The sequence below is a fragment of the Schistosoma haematobium genome, chromosome 2, assembly GCF_000699445.3.
Source record: "Schistosoma haematobium chromosome 2, whole genome shotgun sequence".
Lineage (NCBI taxonomy): Eukaryota > Metazoa > Platyhelminthes > Trematoda > Strigeidida > Schistosomatidae > Schistosoma > Schistosoma haematobium.
Genome location: NC_067197.1, coordinates 19,839,199 through 19,861,163, shown reverse-complemented (window position 1 = coordinate 19,861,163; position 21,965 = coordinate 19,839,199). Strand labels below are relative to the sequence as shown.

The following is a 21,965-nucleotide window of genomic DNA, read 5'->3' as shown; positions in this document are numbered from 1 at the left end:
TTAGTTAATACTATAGATTTAACTGTGAATCAATATACGTAGCAGAATAATATCAGCAATACAGACTGCCTTTCTACTTTAAATGAATGATGGTACTGTACTAATATCAGTGATTAATACATTCATGGTTTTGAAATTTGGGAATTATTAATCTAAATAAGAGGTTTTTATGTTATTTCTGTGTAATATTGTTAAAAACCTTGTAAATATTATGCTTTATTGTGACTTGTTAAGACATTTTATATTAAATCATCTACTGTTATTATCATTTGGTTTATTTTAGTAATAATATCATTAGATAAAATAAAACAACTTGCGCCAACCATAACTGATGATCATGTGTGTGTTCGATTTTTGACAAATTATTTGGTTTGTTCTTTTTACTTTTATCTACATGAACACCAACTAGCTATCGGACACCGCGATGTATCTTCGCTCACATCGATGCACCTAGACAATTGTGGACACATGGTAGACCAGGAAAATGTCTAAATTTTTGACAAAGAGAGCACTAAGAAGGGTAGATAGTTTTTAGACGTATAGGTCACCGATGTAGATGACCTGTGTCAAATGATTGGGGGTTTACTCGAGTTATATGGGAATGGTGTGACGAACTAGCTAACTTCTAAGTCAGTCGGCACCTAACGTGGATTACCCTTTCGTAGTATCAAGGTACTATTGCTGCTTTGGAGACCGTATAACACAAAGGACGTTATTACAGAAATATATTGGTAAGAGTAGGTAGAAGAAAGAGTTTAAAACCACCACCCTACGGGCCAGTCCATGGCGTGTGGTTAATTGATGCGCGTTGGTTATCCTTGAACTTGATAAGGATCGGTGAACTTTTCGATACTGAGTGATCCAAATGCCGGTGATTTGAGTAAGGCCCAGTGACATTTCACTGTCCTTACAGAAGTTTGACACTCAGGTCAATCGGCAATTCAGCCCAATTTATCGACCAATAAACAACCTTGAACAACTATGAGTTTAAAAGTTAAGTTAAAGAAATTGAGAAATAAAACAAATGTGAAAACAATGATATGACAAAGGACAACAGCAGCTAATCAAGGTCAAGGTTGACAGAACAGACTGTCAGTCATATTTGGGGAAATTTGAATACCTCATTTTTATCTGGAGTTTGTGATATTATTGTCCAGAAGGACATTGAAGACTAGACCACTCAGCTCATAAAAAAACTCAGTCAAAGTCATCTATATGAGTTACAAATCTTCATCATCTCAAATATGGTGAATATTAAAAGTGATCATTTATTAGGTATGCGTACTGGCACCAACAACTTTAAAGTTAGTGTTAAATATGTGGGAGATTCTTATTTGAAAGTATAAACTCTTTATCAATAATGACATAAGAAGTATTATCGATAATGATATAGTACTGAGGCAATAAACCTCAGTAAAATGGTTAAAATGAGGTTACATGGGACTCAATTTAAAGTCGAGGTGACTTATAATCTATGTATTGAATGCATAAAGGACTAATCTATAATGATTGTAATAACGGAATCTTGAATCACCTGAGTTGTTCAAATATGCAGCAATTTGTATTAGAAGGGGTTTTGTAGAGAGTGCAGTAATTTCAATAGTCGAGATCATGAGTGAATTGAAGCTAGACCACCATGGAAAACCTGGGAGCACTGGACGGCCATCTCGTCCTATTGCAGGACCCCTCAGCAGTGTGCATCTGCGACCCCGCCTCGCGGGACTCGAATCCAGGACCTATCAGTCTCACCCCAGGCGCTTAACCACTAGACCACTGAGCCGGCATCTAACAGTGTTAATGTCTAATTTCAACTAGTCCACGATATTGAGCGATACATACACCACTGTCATCAGTGAGTTCCTATCTCACAACCGACCCGGTCGGACTCCACTGGTCACTGCTTCTCACTGGAACTCAACGAAATATCTCTTGAAGTCAGTCACTAGTGAGCATATGTTGATTAGTTTTGTGGAGATTGCAGTAATTTCAATGGTTGAGATCATAAGCCAATTAAGGCTAGACCACCGTGGAAGCTAGACATTAACAGTTTTAGATGCCAGTTCAGTGATCTGGTGTTTAAGCGCCTGGCGTAAGACTGATAGGTCCTGGATTCGAATCCCGCGAGGCGGGGTCGTGGATGAGCACTGCTGATGAGTCCCGCAATAGGACGAGACGGCCGTTCAGTGCTCCCAGGTTTTCCATGGTGGTCTAGCTTCAATTCACTCATGATCTCAACTATTGAAGTGCGGCAATTTATTTTGTCACTTCCATCAATCCTCTCAATCAAACTACGTAGAATGGAATCGAGCATATATTTTTAAGGAATTAACATGTATATCATTATGTAAACACGATGTCTCAGGAGATTTTGACTAGATTTACCAAGCATTTATTTACAGTGCACTGTTCTGAAAACTGAATAATATGCATCGATAAAAACCATTTGTTATACAGTATAAGTCATTGAGTATCGGCCAATAAAATTGTAGTGTCTATGAATGACGATGATAATGAAAACTTATTCCACAATTAGTCGACCCTAAAAATGCATACCTTACCTTATCCCACGGATTTCCGTCTCTGGCGGTCAGGTCTCAACAATTACGGAGCTAACACAGAATTACTCACAAACGGGTCGTATGTGACCGGCCTCAAGCAGTTGTCCCTTGGGCACTCCGGTCACGCTCTCAGGTCACTAAGACCACCTCTAACCCGATTTCCTTTTCAGGAATCTCCAGAAGAACCCTTTCACGGTATGGGCAACCGAAAAATGACAACCACCCTCAAACAGTACTCAACACCACTGTATTCTTAATCAACCTCCCCTCTTCAATTCCTATTATTCCTCCTACATCGACTGTCAACTCTAAACTTCCTCTTTCGGCTTCCTCCTCAAGTATCACCATAGCCAACGATTCTAGTGCGCAAAACACTGTCCCAGGTCTGCTGAAACCTCGCTCCAAACTACACATTGGAGCCTTCAACGTACGCACCCTGTGTCAAATCGGTCAGCAGGCCTCCTTAGCTAAAACCCTAGAATCTCGTACCATCGATGTATGCTGTGTCTCTGAAAAACGCATACAGGACCCCAGTGTGGTCATTCACTTGACTTCACCTCAGCAAAACGGAGAGCCAACGAGATACACCCTCCGTGCATCTGGTGACCCAACGGCCAGCTCTCGTGGACTGGCAGGTGTGGGCATAGCACTAAGCATGACGGCAGAACAAGCACTTTTAGAGTGGATCCCCGTTAACAGTCGTTTATGTACTGTTCGGCTAAACGGCTTCGTAAGAACTCGGAAGGATAGGAACACACGTCGTTGCCTTTTCGTCGTTTCTGCCTACGCTCCCACTGACCGCAGCTCGGATGAAGTGAAAGATGAATTTTACAGAAATCACTTTGAGATTCTTAAAAGCTAAACGTTCAGACATGGTACTCGTAGCAGGTGAATTTAATGCCCAGATAGATAGCTTAAACCAAACAGAAAGACATTTAGGTGAGTATTTTAGTATTCCGGCACAGCAAACAGATAATGGTGATCATCTACTGCAAATGTACTCAGACGATCGTTTATTTTTAGCAAAAAAAATTTTAAGCATAAGGAGAGACATCGTCTAACATGGCGACCCCCTACACCAAACCAACGATGGACTCAAATAGACCATATTGCCATCAGTCATCGTTGGAGAGAGTCGGTAGAAAATTGCCGCGCATTCTAGTGTACCTGCTTGAACTTCGACCACGCCCTCAAACGGGCACGCATCTGCTTGCGCCTCACTGGACGCAAAGAAGCCACAGTAAAAAGACCCATTAGAACTGAATTGAGTAACAAGAAAACCAAAATTAAGTTCCAGGAACAACTGAGGTCACACTTAGATATTTCTGGAAACGAGGCTGACCCAGATGTTGCTTGGAAAGATATACAAGCAACTGTGGAAAAAGCAGTGACATCTATTAGCGACTTAAACCACAGAGTTACAAAGAACCAGTGGATTTCTTCAAAGTCTATCACACTGATGGATTCTCGCAAACTTGTCCCATCAGGTTCCGAACATGATGAAGAGCGACAACAAATCAGATCTAGGTTAAGAAAAAGTCTAAGAAACGACCGTGAGCAGTGGTGGGCAACGAAAGCAAAAGAGATGGAAAAGGCGGTGACTATAGGTAACACAAGACAACTCTACAGACTGATAAAAGAAACTGGAATTATTAAGTCAAGTGTCAGTGAGATTATTTCAGAAAAAGACGACACTCTCATCTGCTTCCAGTCCAGACGTTTAGAACGATGGGCGGAACATTTTAGAGAACAGTTCAACTGGCCTTCAGCTACTCTACAACTACCCTCCATTCCCAGACAGTGTGAATGGAACATTAAAGTAGGTCCCCCAACTCCAGCAGAAGTTCAAAAGGTTATAGTTAATCTGAAACGAGGAAGGGCAGCTGGTCCAGATGGATTGGCTCCAGAGGTCTTTAAGGATGGTGGTCCAATTTTAGCGATTAGGTTGGCTAATATTTTAGCTAAGATCTGGGAGTTAGACGTTATTCCATCTGACTGGTTACAATCACTTATCGTCCCAATATATAAGAGAGGGTCAATATCGTCCTGTGACAACCATAAAGGGATTAGTTTAACTAGTATAGCATCGATAATTGTCGGACGCCTAACTAAAACTCGTGAACTGCAAACACGAGAGAATCAAGCTGGTTTCAGACCTGATCGTGCCTGTGTCGATCACATATTCACCATTCGTCAGGTTCTAGAACATAGGCATACTTATCAGCGTTCGACAAAGATGGTCTTTCTCGACTTAAAAGCAGCACTTGACTCTGTAGAATGCGAGATTCTGTGGCAGTATCTGTCATTGAAAGGCGTACCTCAGAAGTACATAAACCTTGTAAAGGCTATTTACTCGAACACTACCAGTCGAGTCAGAGCTTATGGCGAACTGTCATCTGCTTTTTCAACCTCAAGTGGTGTCCGTCAAGGTTGTCCACTTTCTCCATTTTTGTTTAACTTCATCATAGACCTATTGATGGAAATAATATTCTCGTCGACTGAATTCTCGGGTATTGATCTCCTTCCAGGAGGTCCACTTATCGACTTAGAATACGCAGATGACATAGTCCTGTTTGGTGAGGACGCTGATAAAATGCAGAATCTTTTAGTAGCACTGAGCAACAATGCCAGAATGTTTGGAATGCGCTTCTCTCCCTCTAAATGCAAGTTGTTGCTTCAGGACTGGTCTGCGTCAACACCTGAACTAAGGATAGGGAGTGAAGTAGTCGAAGGCGTCGACAACTTCACTTATCTTGGAAGTCTGATCAGCCCTAATGGGTTGGTGTCTGACGAAATTTCAGCACGGATTCGAAAAGCTCGTTTGGCTTTTGCCAACTTACGTCATCTATGGCGAAGGCGAGATATCCGTCTATCAATTAAGGGAAGAGTATACTGCGCAGCAGTTAGTTCTGTTTTTCTTTACGGCTGCAAAGCACGGCCATTAAGAGTAACAGATACTCGTAAGCTATTAGTATTTGACCTCAGATGCCTTAAAAATATAGCTGGCATCTACTTGGATCACCGGGTAAGTAATAGTGAGGTTAGACGCAGGGTATGAGGGAATAATGGTAAATCAGTTGATTGGGTTGTAAATCTTCATCAACTAAAATAGTTGGGCCACGTGTTGCGTATGCCTGAACACCGATTACCATGACGTGCAATGCTTACCGGTGTTGGAGATGGTTGGAAGAAAGTTAGGGGCGGCCAAACCAAAACGTGGCATCAGTGCTTGAAGTAACTAACTTATAGTCTTAACTATGTCTGTAGATGCAGACTATTTGGTTGGGGTCCGCGTGACTATCGTAACCAGTGGTTGGAGACTCTCGGTGACATGGCTCAGAATCCATCACAATAGCGTAGGTGTATACACTATTCGTCTTCCCTCAAACGTAGAGATTAAAATCACTTGATATCTTTTTTTCTACGAACTAATTCTTTCTTTCTGTACTATATCCTTATTGCAATCTTTCTTTCATATATTACCACCTCTGAATTAACTACTTTTATGAATCCGGTGTTCATTTTGTTGTGTTAATGAGGTATGGCAACTTGGACCGATGCATGTATGTGCCCGGTCCTATGTTGTAGCTGACTAACTGATGAGTTGGCTTTACTGCAATTCTGGAAAATATTCTTTGTCTCAGCCTATATATGTAAATAGAGAGTGATAGATGCGAACAAAAATAGATAAATATGCATATATATTACACCAGTTAACAGCAGGAATAATGTATTAATAAATACATCATAATCAATATCATCACTGCTAAACATGCAAGAGTCAGATAAGGTCATACAACAGTTTTTAACACTGTTATATAAATTCAGAGTACGAAATATTCATGATTTATGTCAATGTTTGTTTGAGAACACTTTGGATGAAATTACTAGTTTTCAGTATCAAACTCCACAGATGACCATACAACACGAACGAATACAAGCATAATGTCTACCTATATTTGTAGTAAAACACGGTAACCAAATAGCTTCCGGTCTTAAAGCAAACTTAGTTTGGTTTCTGATTGATTGAAGCAACATTAAATTTTGTACCATAGTGAACTATATTATACAGATGGATATCAAATTGATGCAAGTAACTGAATCAGATAATTGCTTTTAAGGAATGCTAGATAGACCGTGATACAATGAAACTTACAGTTTTACATATTGCTATGATAATTAGAAGTATTTGAATTATAGTAAAAACTAGGAATCCCAGAAATAATATAATTGGATCAAGAAGTACTAGATAAGCACTAACGAATGTACTGTATTTGGAATTAGAAATCAAGCATTCAATAAGTACAAATGAATGATTACTCATATAAACACCACAACTGCTCAAATATTCAGTCTATTACACCAAACTGGTGAGCTGTACAGGCTTTATTCAAATTTTCCTTACTTCATTCACTTTGGTAACATGATACTGAGTATTCACAGAACATCTTTGGGCCCGCCGATTCTTGCTTTGTTTGACATTTAATACAAGCATATTACATCCACACAACTATATACTCATTTTGGAATACGATAACTGATAGAATACTTGAATGTCAAATGCATTTATTCAACTCTTGTGACTAAATTTTGCTCAGCTATTACTCCACTAAAATGCAATCACTGATGATTCCAAGTGTCAGTGTAGACATAAATCAAGTTCAGTTACTAAGAGGTTTCATTCTAGTATTAATTCAATACTATTATTATCACAATCTAGTCGTATGCATTCAATCTGATTATGCTTTTATTGTTTATTACTGCTGTACATTCCAATGTATTGTATTACATAAATATACATCCAGAAATATTCGTATTAGAGTTTTTAATCAATCCATTCGTTATTAATAATCAAGTTAAAGATAACAAACAACAGTTCACAGCTTCGCTTTTTTAAACCGAAATACAGCATAAGTTTTTTCTCATCGTTGAATGGGTAGTATACCAGACACGGACTACATGACTAAAAACCACTGGCAAAAAATAACTACAAAAAGTTCGTGAAAAATTACTTTAAGTAATTAAAACGACGATATATAGTAGTCACTGTCAATCACATAGGATTATCAAAGTTTAAATCACGGACTGACACTAGCTAAACCACCACTGAAAACCTGCGATCACTGGACAGTAATTGTCCCATACATAATAGGACTGTATGTTAATTCAAGCTCCGAAAAAAGGTATACCTATTAACATAATTGCTGCAGTTGTATTACGTTATATTTGAAGCTTTAGTGACTGAATGAATACACAAAAGATGTGATAGTGATATCAAAAAAATTCAGTGTGCAGATACGATTTCAAAACACGCTGAAATGTTGATGGTCATTGAGGAATAGTCAGTTGCAGTTAACATAACTTAAGTCACTTCGCATCTTAGAGTTAGTTGACAAATTTTTCCTATCCTATTAGATACAGTGATAGGTATCTTGTTATATAACTGATTTGTCACGAAAATCGCAGAACGAACCGATTCAATCTTTTGATAGCAAACATAAGCCATAGTGATGCCCAATAAGCCTTCAATGCGATACTTGGTCTTGGTGGCAGCACTTTTGTCTCTTGGAAGCACATAAATCCTAGAGATAGTAAAAGTAAACATTTATCGTGAGCCAACTACACGAAGCCAATACATGGATTTTTTAGCTTTTCTCCATTGAAATGCAAGTTAAATTAGGTTCAATTACACATACAGAGAGGGACTAAGACGAATCTACGATTTCCCTAAAAACCGGATTTGTGGCAACGTTTCTGGTGAAATACGTCCTAAGCAAAATGAAATTATCAGCACTGCCCAAAAACGTTTATTTTAGAAATTATAGATGATATAACTAGTGGAATAGTAATAAAAATTATAAGAAAGGCCTCGTAATAAACATTCACTGCAACAAAGTCATATTCTTTTCCACGCGAAAACAGTATGTCCACAAATTAAAGACAAACTAGGTTTGCTGCCTGGTTATTCACCACTTCAACTCATGTGAAGCGATTTTTGTTGAGAGCACATCCAGTTAAATAAGTAATTACTTTCCCAAGCTCCGAACTTCATGGTTGAACAAACAATGAAAAATGAGCTGTACGCTGGAGCATCAACAAATATTGATCATCGCATCGTCACAGTGTTAGCGTTTAGAGTTCTCTGTAAAACTGCGTCAAACTTACTCCAACCTTTCAGAATGTCTTACAGCAAGAGAATGAATATACACAAATAAATCTGATATTCGTTTACAGAAACCGCTTTTGAAGTCTCCACGCGTGGCCCTCTAATCAATTACTGTCATTCCTCTCAATTTCAGTTCCTTATTTTATAATTATTCAATTTTCTGACTTTATTGTCTAATTTTCTTTGGACTATTCCCACAGATAACACTAAATATCTATATCCGACTCCCTCGTTTCAAACTCAAATCTCATTCGTATGTGGCTAGTCGTAATGACTAACCCGGTTAAACAACTTTGTACTCGTTCTAACTTTTCATCTATTCAGTTAATAAATGATTCTTATTTTTAGACAAAATACTGGGATATATTAGTAGTTGGACTTACCTTTATTTATTTTGTATTAATTTTATACTTAACTGCAAACCCGTATATTAGTGTTGAACGATGATCAGATAATAACTGAAAAATATCTCTTCGACCAACTTGTATTGGTAGTATCTTACTGGAAATAGCCAACAAGAAAAGGAGTACTGAAGATATGCCCGAAGTAAAACGCTACATAATTCGTCACTAAAACGTATAACACTGACCATGAAAGAGAATTACCATACCAGAAAAAGCATGATAAATTCCCTCATAACAACAGGTTCATCTCATTAACGAGTACCAGTAGATATGAAATCTAAACAAATAAAAAACCTCCCAAAAACTACCATACACAAATGTATGAATTTTAAAACATCAAAGTCTTTCTTACAATGGACCTGTAGACAAGTTATTATCAAGATCCTAAAAAAAGTCACATCGCTCTAGATAAGAAATTAGCTTCACTGTTCTATTTAACGAAACTCCTTGTGTCGTTTTTATTTTATTTAAATAGTTTTCTAATCTCAAATTGAATTATATAGTCGTATTTACAATTTCACACTTTCATATTACGAATTTAAACTCTATCCTTTCTTACCATATAGGTTACACAAGTGTTCATTCTTAAACAATGCACACATACATACACACACAAATTTACATACTTATCACTTATGAATCACCTTGACAGAAATGACATGACATCAACTTGTTCAGACCTGTTTTTGATTGATCAAATATTATTCTTGCATTGTTCCGTTGTACTATTTAAACTTGGATTAATTTAATTTGGTTATTTATTCTCTGAAGAAGTGACTTACACTAAGCCACGAAACGTCAGAAAAATCCAATTTTCTACTCATTGGGATATTACAAATATATTATTTTTATTTATAACAATCAACCCAATGCTCAATTTATTCGAAATTATCAAATCAAACCTTGGTAATGACACCTACTATATAGTAGTTGGTTCCATCTCATTACACCTAACTGACTAATATTACCATCCACCATCATCCAAAAAGCAACACATTTTTAATAAGTACGGTATTTTTGGTTAAAGTTGATGGAATCGTTTGCTAAAATCTACAATGAAGATTAGCAGACACAATTATCACAGTAACGAGAACTAAAAAATTGAGAAAGTAAACTTCAGTTACCAATGAAAATGTAGAGTAAATAACACTAATCAGCAATCTTAATTCAGAAGAACTAGGTACAAACGTTTAAATCAAAACTTAACAAAATGCTAGTAAAGAAACAAAGGTGACATGAAATTAAATAAAGAGGAAATACGATAACAAAAGGTTGAAATACTCTTTGAAATTACGACTCAGTTTGTTGAGAGAAACTACTTTCTATTTCACGCATAACTCGAAGAACAGTTTCTTCATGATACGGTTTACCAACCACTTGAATAGACAGTGGTAGGTTTTCTCCTCCATTTAATAGTCCGTATACTTTGGACATGTAAGAATCACCAGTAGAATACAGTGATTCAGATTTCATTAATGAATTTCGAACATCGTCTTCGGTGACAAAGCCAGCTGGGACAGCTCCAGCAGGATAGTCCAGAATATTATACAGGAAAGTGTAGATAATGGATGGAGATATATATACTTGTGAGGCATCTTCTGGTGGTGCAGGATAAGGAAATACAGGACATATTAACGCATCCAGTGGGCCTGCATTATTCCAAGCTTTTGCAAATTCGTATCGGTAAGCTTTGATTTCAGAAATTAAATTAACTGCTGCCTGACCACTGCCAAGTTTCTGGAATGCACCTGATGGGCAGACCGGTTTACCAATGAAATGTTTAGAAATAAACCCGACAATAGGTTTCAAAATGTCTGGGATTCTAGTAACAGTACTGATAAGTTTAATATGCGGACTAAGTGGTTCCCCCCGTAGATGACTTCGAAGTTCCTGACCACCATCTGCAAACAAGGCATGCAAACCAAGTATAAAGGCTTTATAAGGATCAGGAACTGTGAACTTTACAAGTCGATGTCCAGCACTTTCTAATGCTTTGGCTGCTTTTTCTACAACTTGCTGATTTACGTCCAAGACTTGAATGAGATTTGGGTCGTCGAAGTTAAGATAATAACCGATCACCAACTGCTTTCTGTTCTTCCCTTCATAAGACACTTGGTCAAAGCTCATCGGTATAACATACGGATCTAAATCAAACATTGTAGGGCACAATAACGCACGCATCACACAAGCTAAATCGTCCACCTTTCTAGCCATAGGTCCTAGGCAAGGCGATAAATACAATACTGATTTCTTGGCAGCCGATACAAAACCTAATAGACTCAGTCTCCCAGAAGTTGGTTTCAAGCCAGCTAAATTACAAAATGCACAGGGTATTCGGATACTACCGGCGATATCTCCACCTATACCTACAGGAGAACCATGCTGTGCCAATAATACAGCTTCACCCGAAGAACTCCCACCCGGCAACCTGGATTTATTGAATGGATTTTTTGCATCATTATAAATACTGTGAAAGCTATCCAGTGTGCGACATAACTGAGTTGTGACGGTGGTCACAAAAGGAATTGAACCAACACTTCTCAGTACCTTGATGAGTACACAATCCTCATCTATAGGCTGACTACATCGTTTTATGATACCCATAGTGACATCATAGCCACGTATCGCGATCCCTTCTTTTATGCTGATAGGGATTCCGTATAATCCGGACTGTTCGTCGATATTCATTGGGGATTTCGTCAAGTTGGCAGCGTACTCTTCTGCTTCTAAAATGAACTCAGCAATGCCTGAATTATTATTATCCTGCAATTGTAATGCTCTGAACTGAAATGCATGTAGAACATCCACGGGGGTCACTCTCTTCTTTTTGATTTGTTCACAAAGATAGGATAAATTCTCACTACAAATAGCCATAGGTATAGACGAGTGAGTTAATTTGGACAAAAGTTTCCTCATTTTCTCCGTGTTATCAGCAATACGTATCTGCTTTGATTTTAACAGTTTCTGATTCTGATATGTACGGATACAAGTTATTATTTTCCATGATATCAATCCAAGACTCCATGCCACTAGTAAATGTCTAACTGGGTGTCGCATAAGTGAGATGAAATACTCTTTGGATACTATGAGCACAGAATCAACTCCTGAATTTGCCATCTGCAAAACAATGAAAAAATTTCGAAATTATAAACTGGATCTATATCAGCGCTAATTTAGCGTTCTTTAACAATACTTATCATTTATTTTAAATATCCCTTGATAAAGGGATGATTATATGTTTAGCAAGATAGAAAATCAACATAAGTTAGACACGGAGTTTGATCGCTACGGTCATTTAGGTTTTTAGTATTTGCTGTAGTTTTTATCAAGCCACTGGTTAACTTAGTGTTGTGAAAGAGTTGATACAACCATTAGATCTCTACGTCTTAAGATCGATTTAGCAAGGGATTCGCATTTTGTGGTAAGAAGTGGCAAACATATGAAAGAATATAAGTGCACTCACAGATTATATATATATATACATATAACATATAACATATTAATAATTCTGCAAAATTATTGATCTGAATGAACTCCAGTAGTGAGCAAAAATTTGCACATTCCAATCCCTAAGAAGTCTTAGAAATGTAGTAGAAATTTTGGGGTTTTCCCCAGTGTCATGTGAAAATCTGCAGTTTTTCTCCAAACGAGGGAAAAATTTAGGTTCCGTAGTCTTGTTCCCAGAAAGTTTTTAATTGTTATTTTCCTGGATTTTCCAAAAATCGAAAAAAGTTTCCCTAGATTCGGAAGATTGGGTTGAATCAAAATCTTGTCACATAGTTAGTTGTGACAAAATTTTAGTACTATTGTATCAAACTAATAGTTTACTTGCTTTGGTTTTAAGAATTACTACAGACGCTGTTGAAATTACAAGTACTGGGTTAGAACCAGACTGTCAAAAAGTAACCTCGTAGGTCGTAGCAAAATATATAAACCACAGCTTTGTTGCTACACGACCTGTCTGAACTTAAAATGACCTTGAGAGAGTACAATCAACTGGATAGTACCAACAAACCTAAAAGGAATTACTTAGTGATGAAATACAATCCAAGAAAAATAGGAATATTATGGGCGAAATCAGTATGTTAGTTCAAAATTATAAGAAACTAGAAAATTGATTGTGAATGTAAATGGAAAACTTTGCTATGAATTTTATTTCTATCGTTTAGAGCTATTTTCACATGTCTTATAATAATTCATAACATGAGCGCATCCAAAGTCATCAAACAAAAATTTCGAGAAAACGTGGGTTTTGGAGCCTGAAGTAAAATCTCTAATGGAAATTATCAAGTCGCTGCTTGATAAACATAAATTTCTGGGTAATGGTTGGATTCGCACAAACTGACATTGAAATATATGCGCAATGCAAATTCACTGAGATGAACTATGAGTTGCTCGATCATCCATTATTATCCTATCCTTTTTGGGTAGGTCACGTACAGATTCGTTCGAAATATAATATTTGATTGCGTTATAACACCGAGCGTTTCCTATCCTAGAAGAATCGTTCAATACACAATTCCAGTCGATGAAACCAACACAATAAAAAATGAAATAAATCAATGTGACCTTCGCCGAGAACAAAACAACACGATTGAAGTTCCAGAGGAAGCATAGAAACTCAGTGAGGGCGTGAGGAAAATAATAGTTCCTTACTTGCACCTGTTACTCCTCATGGAGGAGCATAGGCCGTCTACAAGCACTCTACATCCAACCCCGTTCTTCGCAATACTTTACATCTCTTTCCAGTTGTTATTCATCCTTTCCATATCTGCTTCTATTTCCCGACGTAATGTATTCTTTGGCCTTCCTCTTTTCCGCTTCCATCCAGGATTCCAAGTTAGCGCTTTTGTCGTGATGCAGTTTGGTGATTTGCTAAATTTATGTCCTGTCCATTTCCATCGTCTTTTCCTAATTTCTTCTTCAGCTGGAAGCTGGTTTGTTCTCTCCCTCAGAAGGCTGTTGCTGATGGTATCCGATCAACAAATCTGGAGTATCTTGCGTAGACAACTGTATGTAAATATTTGCACCTTCTTGATGATGGCTGTGGTTTCAGCTCCGTACAGTTGAACCGCCTGGACGTTCGTATTGCAGATTGTGAATTTGATATTGGTTGAAAGTTGTTTTGAGTTCCATATGTTCTTCAACTTAAGTAATGCGGCCCTTGCTTGCCAATCCTCGCCTTTTCGTCTGCATCCGATCCTCCTTATTTATCGATGGTGCTTCCCAGATACGTGAATGATTCTACTTCTACCAGAGTTACGCCATCAAGTGCGATTGGGTTGGCATACTCGGCATTGTATTTGAAGACCTTGGTCTACCCCTTGTGTATGTTGAGGCCTACTGTTGCCGAGGCTGCTGCTACAATAGTTGTCCTCATCTACCTTTGTTCGTGTGTATGGGATTGGGGCGAGATCATCTGCGAAGTTCTAAACTGTACACTGTATTCCGTGCTTTACTTCAGATGTCGAGGTCTTCATAATTCAGCCGACCACCAGAAGAGAGAGGAAGGGGGAGAGTAGACAGCCGTCGTATGAGTTCCGGATAATGTTGAAAATCTTCCCAGAAACTCCAAAGTGTCGAAGACGTTTCCATAATGTTCTCCTGTCTACACTGCCAAACGCCTCATAATCACTGAAGTTGACGCATATCGTTGACTGTCATTCAACTGATTGTTCGACGACAATCCGGAGTGTCGCAATTTGTCTTGTGCTCGACAGATCCTCACGGAATGCAGCCTGTCGATCTCCAAGTTTCGTCTTTTGTCCGGTTCGGCGACACTCTGTTGAAGACTTACTCTGGTACTGAAAGCAGTGTGATTCCTCTGTGGTTCTCACATTTGCTCAGATCTCCTTCCTTTGGAATCCTTATTAGGTGTCCTTCATTTCAGTCACACAGCACTTGTTGTAACGACCGAACTGCCAATATTTGGTTTGAACGAGGAACTAACGAACCAAAACTTATACAATTAGACAAGACTACGTTCTTCTTAATAGCGTATAAAGCGTTTCTGAGCTACTCGTGTTAAATTATATCAAAACACAAACTCTGTGCTCAAGTTAAACGGTTCTTATCTAGGAAATATAACAAATTATATCAAAAATACAAAATACCTCAAACGGTACAGCCTGTGCTATGCAGTCAACAATTTCTATAACACAAAATAGCGTACTAAACAACAAAAGAAGCAGTTAATACAAAAGATTTTAATACCTGGGAATCAATAATATGAGTCCCAACAACGTGGGGTCAGACATCTATCCGCAGGGATTCCAGCAATCCTCAAAAGCAGAAAGTCAAAAGGTTAACAGCCGCACACTGAACAACGCAGTGACTTTGAGCTTAGTCAAACACGACCTTACTGTCAATTGTCCGGCAACATGCAAAAGAAAATTATGTAACAAAAGATGGGTCTTTAATCAAAATCACATCTTCCATTGTCCTTCGGAATTTTTATTGATGCATATATGATATATCTGGTTTTCTGTGATGTGATCCGGTGAGATACATCTAGCTTTGTGTAGGAAATATTGTGCCGCCCATGACCAATTTGTTGAATGCACATAGATTTGAAAATCTTTCCTCACTTCGTTTCTCCCTCCTGGTTCATGCCTTCCCATGTGTCTCCATATCCCGTGTTGTCTATTACGACTTTGATGTTTAGACCTCCCATCGGAATGGTGAGGTCCTTTCTTGAGCACCTCTCTATGACTGATTGCAGCCGCTCATAAAGTTGATCTTTAGTGTCTTCGTTGCTATCACTGGTGGGTGCACAACATTGGATAATATTCATTGTGATCCCCTCATTCTTTGTTTTAATGATGCTTTGATGATTTCCGATCCGTGAAATTCTTATCTTATATGTACACTTCGTGCTTCTTTGGACACCATCAGAACGACGCCTTGAGTGTATCGAGCATTTTCCTCTTCGTAGCCGGAGTACAGCAGCATCTTTTCCGTATCCTGCATTTGATATTCAGCTTGGGTCCAATGGGTTTCGCTGGTTCCCAGTACTGCTAATTTGCACCTCGTCATTTCCGTTGCCATTTGACTGACTTGTACGGTCTTTCACATTGTCCGGACGTTCAATGTACCTATAAAAATTTTTGCTCTGGTTGCTAGAAGTGGCGTCGGCCTCGTCACATCCAAAGGAACTTGGATTTTGCTATGAGGCGTCATAGTTCTTCTAAATGGAGACTTTCTAACTATCGGGGCAGAGTCTAAATGGTTTAGATTATTTTTCCTGGTTAGCGTTTTTTAGTGGGGTCGCTAACCTCATGACCAACACCCCTCCTTTACTAGGTTTTGGGAACGGTAGTGTCTTTAGAAGAGACACAAGTAGAGTTAAGGGAAACAATAGCCAAAAAAAATTACAAACGCTGCCAGCTCAAATGGAGTAAAAAAACCAACAGAATGTACATGCGAAGGAATCAGTATGAATAAATTACAAGTGTATACATGGAGGGCTTTTCACACAGAAAACCTCCAAAATAGATCTTATATTGGGAATGTTAAGTGTAGCATTAGGATCACAGAGGCTATTAGAAATTAAAATGGCGACAAAGTGGGTATCGGTTATTTACTCACAGCGATAGATGTTGAGTGGCCATGCGTTAAACTTAGCTTTGATTAGGTTAACTTCACCGATCAAATTGGGTCATGTAGAAGTTCAAGGAAGAATCGAGTTTAGGAAGGATTTGACTTGACCGGATATCTATTGATAAACTATTACAGAAGCTTGTGTAGCGCATGATAACAGAGAAACTTGACCTTAATTTGGTTGATGTTTTAGTTACCTTCTGTACAAACTGCTAATTCAGGAGGTTATAATTACCGTCTTTGGGAAGATTTAAAGTACTACAATAAATATAGTTTGGTTTTCTAGGGTTTCAAAAATTTGGGTAAGGTTAAGCATAATTCGACTTCTATTCTTCTCATCTATCTTTATAAGATAGATCTTGTTTGAGAAGTCTTGTAAATTGGTATTGTAATTTCTCAATGTTCTGTCGGTCTAGGAAGAGCTTGCGACTGCATATAATTGGGAAGTATTCAAGCAGAGGTTAAACATATACCCTATATAAAAATCATTTTGGATACCTTTAAATGAAAACTAAACCAAAAATCAGGAATGAAATAGTTTAAAGATATATTTGGAAAGCTACCTATATGTTGAGAAGCTTCTAGGCTAAGCCGACACGGCACGCCTAGTCGTGGTCTGTTGTGGAGGCGTGACCAAGCGCCTTCAGCTAGGCTAGCCTATTAAAACCAGTATGGTCGGCATCAATGTCGAAGACCTACAGAACTGTTTATTTTGAGGATTTATTTACCGCAACACGTCCTTCACAGCTTACCTTTCAGAGGTGAAATATACAAGACAGCAGGATAATCTCATTACAATACAAAAATATCAAAACCATGTGAAAAAGTGTTACCAACTTCCGAATTTTCACCTTTCTTTCCCAGATAATATGAAACTGACCATAAGGTAACACACGTCACTTTACAAATGTCATTTGTTATCTTATGTATCGGATTAAATAACCATAATTATAACACGAATACTTTAATGACCCGTGGATCTGACTCCAATTAGATCGTATGAATGTTCGTTATCGCCTATCCTCGTATATTATCACCGACTTAAATCGCGTTAGTCAATAACGGAATTAAATAAGTCGAATAACCAGAAGTGACTTTCGAATACATATATCTTGTATATGAAGCGAGTGGAATCGAACAAAGCAAAACGACGCGCAGTGGAGATGGCTGGTAAGTCAACTCCCATTTAACCAAGCGTTAATCAATATTTATTGTTACACAAAAGTAAGTTACAGACATGTGATGAGTAATGGGATAAGAAATGTACACATACCTGCGCGCTCATATAACAACAGTCAAGATTGATAAGCGAATAAATAACAAGGTCAGAATGTGACTCCAGCAGAATGAATAGAATGGGCTGTCCGAAAGCTAAAATAAGGTATATGGGCTTAAAATAATAACAGACACTACAACATTCAAACACTAAGATCGATGTAACTGCTAAGTAATATTATAAAGGTTGATATCCTTCTTTACATGCAGCCCGTTGATTCCGCATCTAGTGAAATAACTTAAGTTTGTCCATCAAATATGCATTTACAGAAAGTGTAAAAAACTAAACTCTCAATTTGAAGTGAATACCCCTTCCACTAAGTGTAGGTCTCATGTGGCTAATGACAATTAAGTACAGCCAGATTGTTTTCTACAGTGTTTATGATATTTAACTATAAAAAATATTTTTCTGTGACACTGGACTTCATTCAAAAAAAGTTAGAATTTCCAAATTATTCAAGAAAACATTTATTTATTCAAGTTGTGTTAAATTATCCAATAACTTTGAAGTGTTGATATTGAAATAGTTTACTGAACCTAAGGAGCAAAAGAAATATAAGGTGAATAATACAGCAGAACGCTGCAGATGGAAAGATAAAGACTTATTGACATTCAACGCAGTTTTGCACTATCGAAGAGGTATCAAATGGGACAATATGATGTTTCGAATTATTTGAATTATAGTACGAACTAAGAGTCCCAGAAATAACGTAACTAAATCAAGAAGTACTAAAGAAGCACGAACGCATGTATTGTGTTTAGAATTCGAAATCAAGTACTCAACAAGTACCAAGAAATCATCAGTTCATTCAAACACCACAGACAACCCGGCAGGTTATGATAAAATACATACCAGATCAGCACACACACTTATAGAAGATCCACTTGTCACATGTTTGCACCAAAACCGAAACTTATAGGACGTGTATATCAATCCTAAGTTCTGCAGTAACTGCGCATGCGTGATAAACTATTAGAGAAGTGGTTGTTTCTATGCAAGTTGATTCTCACTCACTAACGTGTGACCTATTAACCTAATGGGCAGCCATTTTATTTACAGGTACACAAGGTAAGGATATCCAGAGAGTCAAATCTTAGCTCATTTATTTCTTAATAGTTCCGTATATCATATTGTGTACCAAAGTGACTTAACTGAAGACAATATTCGTCGTCAGTGGAAGTAAAATGATTACAGGTGTATTGATATATAAATAACATGTATTTAATAATAATCTCGATTCGATGTTATTGAAACTTATAATTATTAATCCAATGAGCCTTCTTGTTTTGGATACCTAAAATGAAATGTAATCGAAAAAGTTCAAACCGTTGCTATACCTCAAACCCAAGTCATGAACAATGTTGAGAAGTTTCAGTTTGTGTTTGTGTATAACCAGATTTAGGTTAAGTCAATGTAAATAAACTCGTTCCTGTCAACATTCAGCGACAGATTCTATGACACTGTTCATTCATATAACTTGTTTATATCTTCGGCTGGAGACGAAAATACATAAACGAATTTTAAATCATCGTCAAAGGGGGAAGGTTAACCGCTTTAAAAGAGTAAGCACATGTCATTGATGAAAAGGAGAAAAATATACCTTCACTCTACCTCTTCTTGCTTGTGATCTTGGTCTAAACCATGCTGTACTTTGTGTTGGTCAACTTACTAATACCGCTACAAGTAACTATCAAAGACTCTATACGTTACAATATTTCGGAATGCCAGTCAAATTTACGTTCACCTTCTATCATTTTAAACTTTTGGTTTTGTTGCCTTTGGAATCATTGTGTGGAATTGTCAAATTCTGCGTATCTATGACCTCTGAATTTACATTTAACTTGTAGTGTGGCGTGAAGTCGCGGGTGACTATGATCACCACTACAGGAAGACTACGTGCCAGTTAACCGATAAGATCCCCCGTTGGCCAAATATCAGAAGGCAGTTGATGGTTGTAGTCGAGATGTATTTGTTGGCGATCTCGTGGTATCGAAAGGATACCGAGATCGTGCCAAAGGAGTACAAGTGTGGTTACTGAGCGTAACCGAATTCGTGCAAGGTCACAATCAGTGGAAGGACGAATGTCTTTAGTGCAGTTAAACAAACAAGCACGGTAAAACAATCCCTGGTACTATTGATTATAATGATAATAATAATAATAATAATGACAGTTTCCATTAAACAAATCGCGTTCTCTTGATAAAAGTAGGTCACTACAAGTTAATTCCCATATGGGAGTTGAAGTATTCCATGATTTTCGGCAAACACAAAACCTGGAACTCAAGTTAACTTAATGTGAACATAACGCAATTATAATAATTATGCATTATGTACGATAAACCTACCATCCTTCACTTCGCGGTATGGATAGAGCGTTAAATGTTTCTAAACCACGTTCTGTGTTAAATAAAATCTGGTAAGGAAAATAAATGCATGAGAAGATTGCGTGCTATAACGCACGCTTTCTATGTATGTTAACTGTAACATTTCAAAGCTAGTTTTGATTCTTATCCTACCAACGCGAGCATCTGTAGCAACAACCATATCAAAGCACAACCCATATTCCCCTAAATTTTGTAAAAATTGACATGCATCTGAACATTTCGTTTCATGTCGTATTGAGTAACATCCATTCGTTTCTATTGCTTTCAAGTCATTGACTTAACTTTACCGATATTGTGGGAACTTTCAATTTCTTCTGTGCCGTTTTTCTGTCATGAATAAATATATGAACACATTTAAGAGGGTGATATAATCTTGTTGTTCCTAGTGCTTTCATAATTAACATAATCAGAAGCATCATCAAGTACTTCAGAATATAGCTAATGATTAGAAGAATGGTTCTATCAGTCAAGAAACAATATCCTATCGAAAGAAAAAGGATGGGTCAATTCAGTATGCTTCAAAAGTGAGCAGTCATCTAGAAAATAAAATTATACAGAAAATGAAAAATGTATAAAGTCAATTACGGGTTATCAATAACAGAAGTTTCATACACATAGTTCCCTTTATTATCTTGAAGAGAGCAAAAACAAAGATAATACGAACTCATTTTTTTCTCCGGATTCTCATCAGCTGCTTGCAACCTATGGTACTTTAAAGTCAAAATTATTATAGATAATGTCACTTATAAATACTAAGGTGATTAAAGATAAGCATCATAGAACAAACAAACATTAGATGATTGTGTAATGAAGTAACTGAAAGCAAACTAATGGTGATGAAGAAAGACATGAGTCGAAGTCAGCCAATACGGATGAAAATTATGAATTAGAGAAATCGACAGTGATGTAATCAAAACTTGAGAAAGAGTTGAATCAATGAATTATGCACTATAAATCATGTAATGTTACCAGGATAAAGGAAGATTTATTACTGTTTCTTTTCGAACTCACAGGTCTGATTTTAGACGTTTGCCCGCCATGGCTTTGGCAAATCTCAGACGTTTTGAATTTGATACATGAAAGTAAACTTATAACGTCATAAGACGTTACCTTTTCTATATGGGACAGAATCCGTTTATCTTTAATACCAGGTCATAATTTAAAATATCTACATAAAAGTTCAACAGAAATATTGCGTATATGTAACGGGAACATTACCTCTTTAGTAAGACGTGATTTCGCAACGCCAATTACTGGCTCATCAGCTCCGATGGGCGAAACAATAATGCTAAAATTAGCTTTCTCATTAAACAACTCAATTACACTACATTCTTGCCCTTTACTCGATGTTGGCCTAATGTTTAAAAATTAATCAAAGGTTATCTACTAAAACAGACTATAAGAGCTCCATATTCAGGAAACAAAGGTACATGTAATTCGACGAGACTTTATCAATGAATATCAGTTTGATCTGCTTCTATTTCTGAGTCGAATTCAGTTGGAGGTTTAAAATTACATTTGTGATGTGTACTACGTATTCGGACAGACACAGGCAGTATATAGCAGGAATTGGAAGTA

The 21,965-nt window shown here is 37.4% G+C and overlaps 1 protein-coding gene across 1 annotated transcript; it reads right to left on the bottom strand.

Moving 5' to 3' along the window:
- Nucleotides 1–10,030: 10,030 nt before the first annotated feature.
- MS3_00006404 (uncharacterized protein) lies at nucleotides 10,031–13,278 on the bottom strand. Its single transcript, XM_051214541.1, has 2 exons — nucleotides 12,961–13,278; nucleotides 10,031–12,245 (listed from the first exon to the last, which is right to left on the bottom strand). Exon 2 carries the CDS (start codon nucleotides 12,243–12,245, stop codon nucleotides 10,419–10,421), a length of 1,827 nt encoding a protein of 608 aa, XP_051067729.1. The 5' UTR covers nucleotides 12,961–13,278; the 3' UTR covers nucleotides 10,031–10,418.
- Between the last annotated feature and the right edge of the window lie 8,687 nt (nucleotides 13,279–21,965).